At 42.1% G+C, this 13,617-nt stretch overlaps 1 protein-coding gene across 1 annotated transcript in view; it reads left to right on the top strand.

The window, feature by feature from the left end:
* The window catches only part of eipr1 (EARP complex and GARP complex interacting protein 1), a 64,742-nt gene that overhangs the window by 4,927 nt on the left and 46,198 nt on the right, over window positions 1-13,617 (top strand). The window contains exons 3-4 of the mRNA XM_027275209.1: window positions 3,420-3,552; window positions 6,720-6,876. Coding sequence (XP_027131010.1) covers window positions 3,420-3,552; window positions 6,720-6,876 — 290 coding nt within the window. The remainder of the gene's footprint in view (window positions 1-3,419; window positions 3,553-6,719; window positions 6,877-13,617) is intronic.

The following is a 13,617-nucleotide window of genomic DNA, read 5'->3' as shown; positions in this document are numbered from 1 at the left end:
TATGTCTCAGACGGTGTTAGATTTAACTGTAAGTAGGAATGCACAATTCAAATTTTAATTCTGATTTCTGTATTCTAGTGAAAACCAGATCCACTATCTATCTTAAAGACATGCAAAAAACACTTCAGAGATATCTGGTAGGTAGTTAGGTGTAGTCAGGATGAGGCTATAATGGCAAATTGACCAACCGACCAACCAACTGATTGTACTAGAGCATTAAAAAACAGAAATCGTTGGCCAACGCAAATGTGAAAGCTACATTTTAAGGAGACACAAAGCTACGCACTACTGCTACAGCTAAATTTATCGTTTGCATATTTTCTGTATCCATTTGTAGCACATAAATTCTCCATGCATTCACAGTGCTCTCTAATATCCCTGAAAATAAATATCATACAGTCTGACACAGATTGAGACAAAGATTTTATTAGACACATCTAGCCCAGTGCGGCATGCAAAGAACCTGCGGTATCGGAGGTCTTCAGTGTGTAATAGATTGCTGTTTTATTCAGACCCACGTTGTTTAGATTGTAGAAAAAATCTACTTTGTTTTCTGATATAAATGTCAAAGAGCATTCAAAGCTATAAATAGGGATCATTCTTCATCTTTCAGGTCATGGTCTTTGAGATGATTTAAATCACAGGTTCAAGCAGTGCGGCCCGTTTTATTCATGAAGACTTTTTCCACTCTGCATAAGGTTGCTGGCCAACATTGGTTAGCTCGCTTTGTCTAAGTTTGAACTTGCAATGTGAAAAATGTTTTTTCGATTGGCATTTCAGCCCTGATAGCTTCTGCTGTATCCGTAAGCCTGCTGGCCTCTCCACCTCCCATTAGGCATAATGCAGGGTGGAAATGTCTCTCTTAACTCGCAGAGCACCTCTCAAATCCCCCAGAGACCAATAGCTGGAATGACAAATCGGAGGGCGCGTCGGCATGGCATTTAAGGCTGCTAACGAGATAAAGCGCCCGAGCTTGGCACCTCTCACCCGCTCGCTACTCCTCCGCCCCGCTTACTGTCATCTGTGCGGCTAAAGAGCTTTAGCGGAGAGGCCCCTGAAGTGGGGGCCACGAGCCAGCTTGGCTTTATCCCTCCCTTACCCCCTCTTCCCAATCTCCCTCCTCTCCTGCTCTCTGCCTCGATTCCTCCCACCATCGGCACATAATTAAAAGTGCTGGGCCGGATGCCCAAGTGGCTGAAGGCTATGAGTCACTCCCCAGGACTGGAAGAATGAGGGATAAATCACCTGGGGGAGGAGGGCTGGAACTTCTCTCTCCCCTCACACCTGGGTTCATTCGGGGGGACCCTATTACTAGGCCCTCCAATTACCCTGTCCCGCCGGCCTGAATTTATTTGTGCCGCTCCCCCACCACCATAAAATTATAACTTTGCGTAATAATTTTTTGCTCGATGCAGTCCAACCCAAGGTTAATAGCCGCCTAGCTGACTTTGAGGAGGCTGAAGGATGCTGCTGCACCGATGCTCTTCTCCTCCTCCTCCTCACACCCCCTCCTTTCATCCTCTTGTTTAGCCTGTAAAAGTAGTACAGGGAAGGGGAGTGGAAGTGCCTAGCAGGAGTTATTGTCCAGTGCAACCCCATTAACGGTCCCCCAAGGTGCTGTAAGTGTCTCTCTTATGGGAGAAGCCGCCATTAATTGTCTGATCAAACCTTGAGACCCTCACTGTTTTACTGCATTGTAGGCCCTGAACTGCATTCAATCGAGGGCCCTCATAGAATAGATTTCCATCTAATGAAAAGAGCTCAGTAAGGAGGAGTTTCTATTAAGTTGTTATGGATAAAAGTTTAGCTTGTTTGCTGTAAAGTTTAGACAGCTGTTGATTGGAGTTTCAAGTGCAGCAGAGTCCCCGATGTTGCACCATATCAAGAAAAACCTGTGACAAGTATTTCTGGTTTAGGTGTAACTGTTTAGAAGCTCTCTGCATGCATCTGTTGCATCCTCGAAGATTACTAAAAATATGAAAGAAAGAGTAAACCAGGTAAACTGAGCTTGTGCAATGGCAGAAACCATCACCAGCAGTGACTAAGCTAAGGTGTAACCTCGTAATATTGTGCTACTAATGAGGAAACACTTAACTCAGTGTTTACTTGCTATCTTTATCCAGAAAGACTTTTTTTGTCTAGGTACTAGTGCTGATCTGATGCCTTAAACTACAAAACAATACTTTATTCAATACTTTGAGGAATAGAAAGATAATAAACAATAAACATACATATAATGTATGGTCAGGTTTCTCGCTCTACAACACAGGGGTTTTTTAGTGTCTGCTTAGTAAAAAAATTAATTTGTGTGTCTCCAATATTTTGGTGCTGCGTACTTCAAGGTTTTAACATCAGTCATACAAAGCGAGCACTCATTTGCTGAGCTGCTCGATTCAAATGGAATGCAATAAAATGGGAAACAAATACGTTCTACACTTGTTAAAATTTGCCCACAGTTTCACTAAATTATATTTGAAGGATGCAAACCTCAAAGAGTGCATCAGATATTCCTACACATCTTCAGAAAAAGAATCAGATTTATTGCCAAATAGGTTTTCACTTACAAGGAATTTGGCTTCGTGTAGTTGGTGTAGAATAAACATTAAGTAAAAAAATAGAGATTTACCTCTGAGGGATTTGAGGGATCAGGATTTGAGATTTGCTGGTTTGGTGAAAAAAAAATCTGTTTTAAAAGGCAAACGGGCAAACTCTACGGCCCCTGTTTCTGTTATATATTGCCATTAAATGGTTCATTGAGACTGCAGACAAGACTGCAGGATGGGGATGTTTTCTACATGATTTTGTTGCTGCTCCACATTACTGTACTTAATTGAGTTACACACAATGCAGATCAAAACAAGATATAAATTTATCATCTACTGCTGAAGGTACTTTTTGTAAAAAAAAAAAAAAAAGGTTTTGTTGTTGTTGTTTTTTTTAAATAAAGTCCACAATTAAAGGCCTTTCTCAGAAGAGCTCTCCTGGATAATGTGCCTCTTTAACCAGATGCTTTTAGCAAGACTGTTTGTCGAAAAAATAAAAATATAGAATGAGCTTTTATCGATTTCTTTTTTGTTGTACCTTTTCTTCTGACTCCTCAACCAACATGTCATATCCAGAACTCCCATGAATCCAGTGTGACTTCCAAAAGTATCTTAATCGTCGCTTTAAAGGCCAAATCAAGATGAAAAGTCTTCAGCCTTATGAAGTTGACAGGGAGGGAAAAAAAGAACCAAAGAGATGCCTGCCTTGAAATTACGTTTACTGTCATATTAAAAAGAAGAACCTTCTTCTCGTTCGGGGGGAATCAGAGGCGCTTTGAACTGCGGCTGGTGTGTGTGGTGGGAGGTGCATGCAGTGTTTTAACTCCAGCTTCATCCTCAACACATCTCTTCTCTCTGTCTCTGCTTTTCTTCCAGATCCACATCATTGACTTTGATGATGAGAATAACATCATTAATAAGAATGTCCTTCTGCACCAAGCTGGGGAGATATGGCACATTGGCGCCAGTCCTGCAGATAAGGCTGTGCTTACCACCTGCTATAACAAAAGTGAGTCCTACTGTTTCCTTCTGTCTCTGGCTCCATTCACTGCCTCTTTATGCATCAGGTTTCTCTGTCTCTTTTTTTTCTCTCTTTTCTGCATCCACTTTATCCATCTGTTCTTTTCTATTTCTGTTTGTCTCTTCCATCTAATCTCTTGCGGTTTAGTTAAGAGTCATAACATGTAATTGTCCTTTAATTAACAGGTGATCAATAGCAGCCTGTCTATGTTCGCAGGTCCGATAGCAGCAGCTGTGTTAGAAGTCATGTTCAGACTGATAGAATCAATACTAATGTGTGGACATGATGACCCACATGAGCGATAATAGCAACGGCTGCAAAGTCACCGTCAGATAGGAGAAAAGGTCACATGCGCAACATCTGCACTTTGATGTAAGGTCTTCTACTCACAAATGATTTTTGTTTTTCTGCTCTACATTCACACAGAATGGACGGAAAAACCTGTTATAACCACCGTTTGTGATTTGGAACAGTTTAGTTGAGACATGCCATCCATGCATATGCATTTTGATATATGACATTCACTTTGACATTTCACACTTCAGCAGTGACCCACTGAACAAGAGCAACCAGCTTCAAGCACCAATGACTAGATTAACAATTATCTTTCAACCAATGACAGTATAAAGAATGGACAGAGCCTCAGTGATGTCACCTGTAGCTTTCCGAATCACTGTTTTGAAGCCGAAAATATGCGGCACTGGCCACCGCCATGTTGGATGTACTGCTTCTTCAGTTGGTACATTGGCCATGGTTTTGACAACAAATGCTACTTTTACTTTAACAAGAAAAATGATGATATGATTTATATCTGATTCATCCCAATTAGCCCAATCTGTGAACACACAAATGTGATGCGAGTGCACACCTTGGATGATAGCAAAACGAGCATAACCAATATTTTTTGAAGCTGACTCATAAGTAACAGTTTGAAAAATCTAAACTACGTATATTTGGGGTGTAGACATATTGTAGACATATTCATACCAAAAATATTGAGTTCAGCACTGAATGAGCACAAAACAAATACAGTCATGTTTTAACCACTGCAAGTGTGGAACTTTAACTCTGCAAGCAACTTTCCCAAATGGCTGCATGTTATTGATCAGCTACGCGGCCTCATTGTTATGAAGAACCTTGAGGATCGTCCAGCCTCATTCAAGTCTGGAGTTTGGGAGCAGTAAGCTTTCTCAGCTAACTACAATGACACTGCACAAAGACAGGTGGAACTGATGAAAGACAACATCTGTTCAACTGGGATTGGGTATGTAGCTGGCTGTACACTAATTTGAGATGGCATCACCTGAACTGGTTCAAAGGAAAAAACAGTGGCCTGCAGACTCAGCTTCCCTTTAATTCTGAAGAAAGACAGAGGCATACTTTGTTTAGTGAACCACTGTTTAATAAAATAAGTAACTGCTATACCGACTGAATCCCGAACTGTGACTTTAAAACTAAAAAAGATATGTACAGAGCCATGATTTACGTATATAAAAAAAATCTTACATAAACAAACATTTTTGTTAAAGACCCCGAAAACATAGTTTTAAATATAAAGCTCTCGTAACCTTAAATATCCATGACCACAGGTGCTCCTTTGGTTCCCCTGGTGGAGCACATACCTATCAAGGCTGAGTCTTTACTGCAGCGGCCCGTGGTCAGTTCCAGCCCGGGGACCTTTGCTGTATGTCATCCAACCCTCAGCTGTCATGATCTAAATAAAGGAGAACTGCCAAAAAATAATCTTTTATTAAAAATAATCATGACTAGATAAGCAAAGTCAAAGTAACAAGAGTTCAACAGTCACTAATCGGCTGCATCACACGGCCTGCAACATAATCATACCTCACAGACGTCATTAGATTCAAATAATGCAAAATTCTCATGCATGGAAGTATGAGTACCTCTTACTTCAAACAAGATAGATAGATAGAGTACTTTATTAATCCCCGAAGGGAAATTCTTGTGTTGCCGCCGCAGTTACAAGTATTACCGACACAAGACAAAAGGCATAAATAGAATATAGAAGAATAAATAGAAGTCTAAACAAGTGAGAAAAATACAGACAAAAATGCAAAAGCAGAGAATTTCTTGACTTTAACAACATAAAGTGAGGACATTTTTGCCAGACTTTGCTTCCTCCAAGAGCTGTTTGAATATTGAGACTAGTTTTCAGGATTAGGGTTAGAGTTGCGTTAAGGTTAGGGGCTAAGGAATTCGTTATGTTAATGAGACTTCGGTATAGAAGGTGTGCCAGTGTGTCTTTGCTGGTGTCACACAGGAGCACACAGCGATGGGGAGGTTAATGCAGAGTGCAGTGTAGGCCTTTAGGGGTAGACACAACCCTTCACCACCCTCTTCCCTTCACTCCCTCGCTTTTTTCCCTCGCTTTTTCTCTCACTCTCTGTCAGCTGAGTTCTACATGCACGAGTTCACAGGATTATAGCCACTCTGGACTGAAGCTCAGACAGCCCACTACACACTGCTGTGCACACCGCACACACAAAAACACGTACATGCAAACGCAGACACACACACACACACACAAGTGCGCTCATGTAGCGTTTCCATACCGCCTCCCACAGACACACCAATATGTGAGCAAGAAAAAGGCTTTTGTTCAAGATGATTGCTTGCCCACTTACTCCAAGAGCAAGGTTGTCTAAAACCACTCAAGAGCCTGTGCACTCGCACCACGTTGCTTTTTAATTTGACAAATAGGCCTAACGCCAGTGTTTCATAGCCCAACGCCTGCCCACACACTGTCAATATCTACACCAAAAAGAAATTAGGCTCTTTTGCTCCCTCTGTTTTTTTTCTCTCTCTCTTTCTGCTCTCTCTGTCTCTCTCTCTGATTGGTTATGCCCTCTAGCCTCAAACTTTTAGTCCAATTACTGTATCAATTCTACATTTACTCCACTGGTCCAATTAGCAGCTCCGGCTCTAGCGTGGATGTGCCAAAATAACTCATTTGTGATGTGGATGTGGAGGAAAGTGTATCCACGTCACCACATTAGTGCCTGTGTTCACCACACACACACACACACACACAGACACAGGCACACACACACACACACACACACACATACACACACACACACTGTAACTGTGAATGACTGTGTTTGTGTGTTGTTGTTGCCCCCCCCCCCCTTCAGCCAGCGACAGCAGGGTGGTGTCCTGTGCAGCAGTATGGCGGATGCCCTCTGATTGGGAGACAGGAAGCCACGAGTCACCTGATGACTCCGCCCACAACCCCCAAACCCTGGAGTTGCTCTGTCACCTAGACGACAGTGCCCACAGCAACGCTGCCTGGTAGGTGTTGCTGGGGAACAGTCGAACTAACAGCACAAGTGATGCAAATGCAATAATTGTTTTGAACCACAGTAATATGCCTTCTGTGTTTGTAGGAAAGGATATGGTTCATATTTCTGTGGACTACAGGACACTTAATAACTCATGGGGTTCAAATAAACTACAAACAGAAGCCTGGGACTGGGATTGCTTCCAGTACTTTGGCAATATGTTAAAATTGGTTTAATATTAATACTGTGATATAAGACTCAGATTTGGCTTTTGCAATATCATGATATATCTTAAATGTAGTCTTTCCAGGTCTGACCAGGCTATTACAGTTAAGTGACTACATCAGAATTACCTTTATTAGCCAAGTATGTGTACATATACGAGCAGTTTGACCTTGGTTTTATGTTATTCTCTATGTGAATACACAGATACAGACATAAATACAGCTAAGGCAAAGATCGCAAGCTCAATAAGTTCAAAATAAACATAAAAATACTATGCACAGATGCTTGGATGCTAAAATACATCTGGTTTATGTAGCAGGTTGCTTTATGTGCGATGACAGTATATACAGTGTGACCAGCATGAGTAGATTGTGTATGAGTGATGATATTTACATGTTTAAAGAGCAAAAAATGGATTTAAACAGTGAGAATAAATCATTTACAGGTACAGTGATTGTTTTTTGATTTATGGAGTGTTCCTGACACTGTGTGTCTGGTGTTAACTCTTCATAGTGATGGCCTCTGTTTGTTTTGGCGTACGATGCTCTGTAGTGCCCCCTAGAAGGGAGGAAAGCAGACAGTGTGGAGCATGCACACACTTCTGTTGTAATCTTGCACGTCTTCTGCAAAAAGCGTTTGAGATCCTTTTATATTCATAACTTATTAATTAGCTCCACAAGATGAAGGTGAAATATTTTGGAAATAATTGGTATGTCATCACCAAGATTTAGCAAAGTGCAGCACCAAACTCTCACACTATAGCAAACACATGCAGCAACACTTTCAGGCAACTCTGGTTTGAGAGAAAAAAATAACTCTTTGTCTGTTTGTCTGTTACTTTTCAAATGACCTACACAAATTTGTGTGTAATTGTAGTTTTGTGACGCAAGGACACAATTAAATGGTTTTTTCAAAAAGTACTCAGAAGTAAGTGTTGTGGAGAAATTGCTGAAGTCAAAGGTCAATGGTGAGGTCAGGAAGGAAGAAAGTGTTCAGGAGCCTCTGATGTCTTATGCTGTATTATTTATTGATGCTTGGCCAAGGAGAATTAGAGACACTCTCAAAGTTCATCAGAAGTGCCTGAGTCGGCCTCACATTCTGACGAACTCATCCTGGTGGATCGACTTTAAACCCCAAGATAACATCACAAATACTATACTCCCAGAATTAACCAAAGATAATGTCTTTACCCATGCAGGTGTTATTGTCAACACATTCTGGTCTGGAGACACAGACTTCTGGCTATCTATTATGTCTAGGAAGGCAGCAATAGGTCTCTTTGACCCTGGCCACCACAGTATTGAGAGAGATTGGCACCTAGTCAAAGCCAAACAATTAGTACTGCAGGGCACCTCAATACCCTAACGTGACCTGGTGTAACCTAAGGGTAGAAAATTCCATAACAGTAAGAGCCCACTGTGTAGTGCCTCCTTTCTCTTCATTCAATCAAGAGTCAAATGTGACTACCAAAGATTACAACCAAATTTTTGGGAGCAGCTTGCGTCAATTGGCACAGAGCACAAAGAGAGCTCAAGCTGGCCAGAAGTTACAGAGACAATCCGGCTGATTTTCAAAATAAAACACCCCGTGCACACTTCCGATCCAAAAAAGTGAAACAAATTAACTACACAGCATATTTACATATTTAGAAGAATATAAACCAAGGAGAAAGACCAAATCTGAGCAAGTTTGAAGTTGGTGGAGAACAGACCTAAACGGCATTGTGGCCATACCACCTGGTGAAGTTTTGGTATTAGTATTTATAGTTCAAAATTCTCTCTATTTGTTTCCCCACATATCCTTTTTTGTTGAGCTCAACTGGCCAAACACAAAAGAGGGAATTTTGTATGAACAACAGTAGCCTTGCTTAATAACTACTTAATATGTTGAAGCCCTGTTGAATTTTGTCCCTCATCATTGGTATTGCATTAGGACAGGATTTCTTAAGCATTAAGAATAAGACCAAAACTGTTGCAGTCAGACACATAGACCTGAAAAAATGTGAACCTATACTTTAAACAGTTGTGTTGTTTTATACACCGTGTCGTTCCTCATTTGATACAGCAGTCCTCTTCAAAGCCTTGACAGAGACTTTGCTGTCTGGTTTTTCCACCTCAAACAAAGAAAGCAACAACGTACAGGCAGTTTTAGACAGGATTTGTCTATGAGATCAGGAATTCTAAAAACTAAATGGGCGCCATTTAGAAACTATAGTGAGCATTAAAAACACACTAGGGGACAGATGGACATGTCGTCCTCCTGAAATTGAAATAGCCCACACTATCCACACCATTACATTCCTACCAGCCAGAATAAAGCTCTCTTCTCTTCTCTTCTCTTCTCTTCTCTTCTCTTCTCTTCTCCTCCCCTTTCTCCTCCACATGAGTGTTTTAATTTTTAGTTTTTGGCTCAGACTATTGACTGGCCCACATCTAAGTGTCTACATTGTAGCCTCGGCTCGATCCTTTTGTCTTATAGTCAGAGCTCCTGTGCACAATGCCTCGCCATAACTCAGCACCTATGAGAATGAAAATCAATGGTCATTCCCCTTTTTAGTCCACTGTTCATCGGCTGGCACATGATTGCTATCATTTTTAGAGGCGCCAATCAGTTAGCGTGATGCATACTGTAGCAGGTGTCTGCGAGGGAGAGATAAAGATGGAGAGGGTGTGAGGAGGATGGAGAGAAGCCCACAAAGAAGAGAGGGAAAAAAACGATTGCATGTGTGCAACTCTGTGTGTGTTGTGTGCTCGTGTGTGTGGAAAGAGGAGAGTTTTGTATATATGTGTGTGTGTGTGTGTGTGTGTGTGTGTGTGTGTGTGTGTCAGAGGGCAGGTCAAGCAAGGCTGCTGGGTAAAGATTGATGGCTCTGGGCTCCACCATCTTAACACCCTTAGAGCTGTAACCCTCACAAGGGCACCACACTGTGTATGTGTGTGTGTGTGTGTGTGTGTGTGTGTGTGTGTGTGTGTGTGTGTGTGTGTGTGTGTGTGTGTGTCCGTGCGCACGTGTGTGTGTGGTGGGAGTGTGCATTTGGTGCTGTGAAGCCTGTAGTCTATGCTGTGCACTATTGGCTCCCCTAGATGGATGGCTTTGGTCTGCTGCCCACCTCCTCCATCTCTCTATGACACACACACGCAAACACACACACACACACACACACTTATCCCCACTCACTCTAATAATACTGGCAGCTTGCACCAGCCTGTGTGAATGTTTGTGTGTGTGTAAGCAGACAAAGAGTAAAGAGATTGCAGTATGTATTCTTATGAGGCGTTTTTCTGCTTAATGTGTGTGTGTGTGTGTGTGTGTGTGTGTGTGTGTGTGTGCATGCATGTTTGTTCACCTGTCCGTGTGTGTTTGTGTTCACTGTAGCGTGTCTGCCCATGTGTAGCCTGCATCGTGTGTGTGTGTGTGTATGTGTGTGTGTGTGTGTGTGTGTGTTATCCAGTAGCTTGTGTCCCTCCACTCCCACTAACAATAACACTTTCTCCTTCCTCCAAATCCCCTCATTGTTTGGGTGGGCAAACATTTGAGCCTCTGCCCTGTTGTGAAACATGCTCTGAATGGAAATATCGGCAAAGTACACCCCCAAAAACCCTCCCCAAAAAACTGGGCTAAACAAAGCTAAGGTTTTTTGTGCTTATGTGTGCACCATGGCTGTGTTTTTTTTTTTTCCGCTCACCTCTTATTATTTTTCTTCTCCCACTTGGTTTCGATTGCGTTGAGCGAATCGATTCCTGTGGAGCCATCTGAGCCAATCAGGGCCCTAGGCGGGAATGGTAAAGCGCAAAAGGCAACTAGGTTGATTTTCTAAAGTGGGATGTGACAGGAGGGGGTAAGAGGTGTTTGTGGGTGTGATTGTGTGTGTTTGTGGCACACATGCATGAATGCAGTCATGTGTATTATTGTGTGATCATTTCGAGAAGAAGGCTTGGAGTCTTTCTCGAAATGACTCTGCCTGTATATAAGTCAAGCTCCTTTATGCCTGGACATGCAAAAGTGTGTATGTGAGTGTGAAGGCTGATTTCTTGGTGATCACAAATAGGGTTATTTTCACTGTGAGGGTCCCGTAGTCTCAATCAATTTGACCACATCAGCCTTGTGTGCGTGTGAACACAACGGGGGCTATCAGTCAGTCATCATCATCTATTATAAAGCCTCTGCAATCCATCTTCCCCAGCACACCTTAGATTAAACAACATGATGCAGGCGTTGCACTGTGGGACTGGTGGTCCGGGCAGGTTGCGGATGCATTAAACCAATATTGTGTAAAAATGTATATTTAGTGCCCCCGGTTTCAGAGTGCAGCACTGCCTGGCTAGCAAACTGAGCTAACAGCAGCTACAGTTGGCAGCAGTTTACTTCACTGTCCATCAGGAAACTCTGTAAATCACAGAGAGTTGAGGCGGAGCAGCTGGAGGACATCAGAGGGAAAAGCAGAAAACATTTTCTCCATAAAATATGATCCAGTTTCACCAAAATCAGTCAAACAGTTGGTGGTGTGTGACTTAGTGCTGTAAAGCGTTATGTACTTCTTGTAGATGATCGCAACCGGAGGACAAAGTTGCATAGTACAGGCGGAATGATTATACGATAGTATAAAAGTTACAGTGTTGCTTTAAAGGATAATTACAGTGCATTACAACTTGCAATTATATATAATGATATCATTTAAGCTGAGGTTTGATTAGGTTAGATTCTTCTTCCCTTCCACTATCTATCTGTGTGTTATCATCAAGTTCCTGTCGCTGCCTGAAACAACAACAAGAAGCTCTGAGCTAGCAACCTAACCCTAACCCTAAATTTTCTAATGTTAACAAGCTAGTAACTCTTACCTTTTTCTTTTGCGGGGATTTAGCCAGGGCTCGCCTCCCCACATGCAAATTTTTCACCACCACAACGGAAACCTTGCTGCATGTTGGGCTTAGCGCCACCCAAAACGATTGTGATACAGTCGAGAAATACAAACAAGCCAGACTGAGTGATAATTCGGCTCAGCCAGATCTTTCTCCAGTGTTAGCACAGAGTTACAACAAAGTGTGGAGATAGGTCTGGCTACGCAAGACTATTACAAGCCTAACGCAACTTTGCAAAAAATGTTCTTGTTCAGAATAACTACAGCTCAAGCTGGCTCTCACAAACTGCAACACAGACACACACACTGCCCTTGGTGTTCCTGTATCCATGCAAAAATCTTATCCAGAAGGAGGAGGGACACATGCACACACACACACACACACACACTTTGTTTGTGCTGGCTGTTGTCTTTGTATACTAGGGGCAGGATTAGGCTCATATGGATGCAAAGCACAACAAAGCAGGGGAACAATCTGATGAGAGAGAGACATAGAGAGAAACCAAGAGAGAGAGAAGTGCATCTGTGTCCAAGACTTAGATATATGGGGCTGTAAAACCTCCATAGCTCTCCCTAACGGTATTTACATACCATTCCAGTAGCCAGTGTGCCAGCTTGTTGCAGAGCTCAAGGTCAAATGCACATAACTTATATTGTTTAATAGGGGAGGGAGGCAATATGTGATACTGCACACCTTCCAGTCTCTGCCTCTCCCTCCATTGCATGAATTAATTGATACTATAGGAAAGCATACAGTGTGTAAATCCCAAAGTGGTGAGAATATTTTAATTGGTCCTATGCTGTCCTGATTTATGTGTTTGGGTGTGCGTGTGAGAGAGAGAGAGAAAGAGAGAGAGAGAGAGAGAGAGAGAGAGAGAGGTTGTACCTGACATGCTGCAGCCTCCATCTATAAGGTCTGTGAGCTGCAGTGAGTTGCCCCAACAAGCTGTGTGTATGTATGTATGTGCTCGTATCGACATTATGGGGGACATAAATCTTATCACTTCATCACATTATGCGGCCTTGCCGCTTTTGGGGACACAAAGCTAGGGCATTGGGAATATACTGGATTGGTCACATGTTTTTTTTTTTGTCAAAGAGCATCTATCTGTATCATTTTGAGGTATAGAAAGATGGGAAGGGGACTGCACCTTTTCTTTCAAAAAACACCAAACAAAACAAACAAAAACAGTCTGTCTGGATAAACAATGTAGTGTGTCTGATCCTGTTATGTCCAGATTGGTAACACTAGCTAGCACCTCTGTTCTTTTGAGTAAATGACAGATGATCATTTTAATTTTATCTGGACCTCCATGATTACTTATGTTGCCGTAGTTTGTCCTGTCAGTCTGTCTAATGCTAGCTGCATAAGTTATAGCTCTCAACTGTGTCGTTAGGGGATGTCAGTCATTAAATATTTTAAAGGTCCCATATTTTAGAAAGTGAGATTTTCTATATAAATCCTGTGAAAGTATTAAAATGGTAAGAAATACACACAGCCTGACTTCAGAAACTGTGACTTTAAGCGAGTCAGGGCTTGCAATGTCACAAATATTCATTCACTGCCCTCAGTCATGTGCCCAGCACAGCCTACCAGGACCCACCATCCGGGTAGACTTCAGTCTGTTACGTGTCGTTGATCTGTCTGCATGTCACTCAGAAAGCAGT

This window comes from Larimichthys crocea, chromosome XXIV (genome assembly GCF_000972845.2).
Source record: "Larimichthys crocea isolate SSNF chromosome XXIV, L_crocea_2.0, whole genome shotgun sequence".
In the NCBI taxonomy this organism is placed as follows: domain Eukaryota; kingdom Metazoa; phylum Chordata; class Actinopteri; family Sciaenidae; genus Larimichthys; species Larimichthys crocea.
This window is presented reverse-complemented; position numbering and strand designations above follow the sequence as displayed.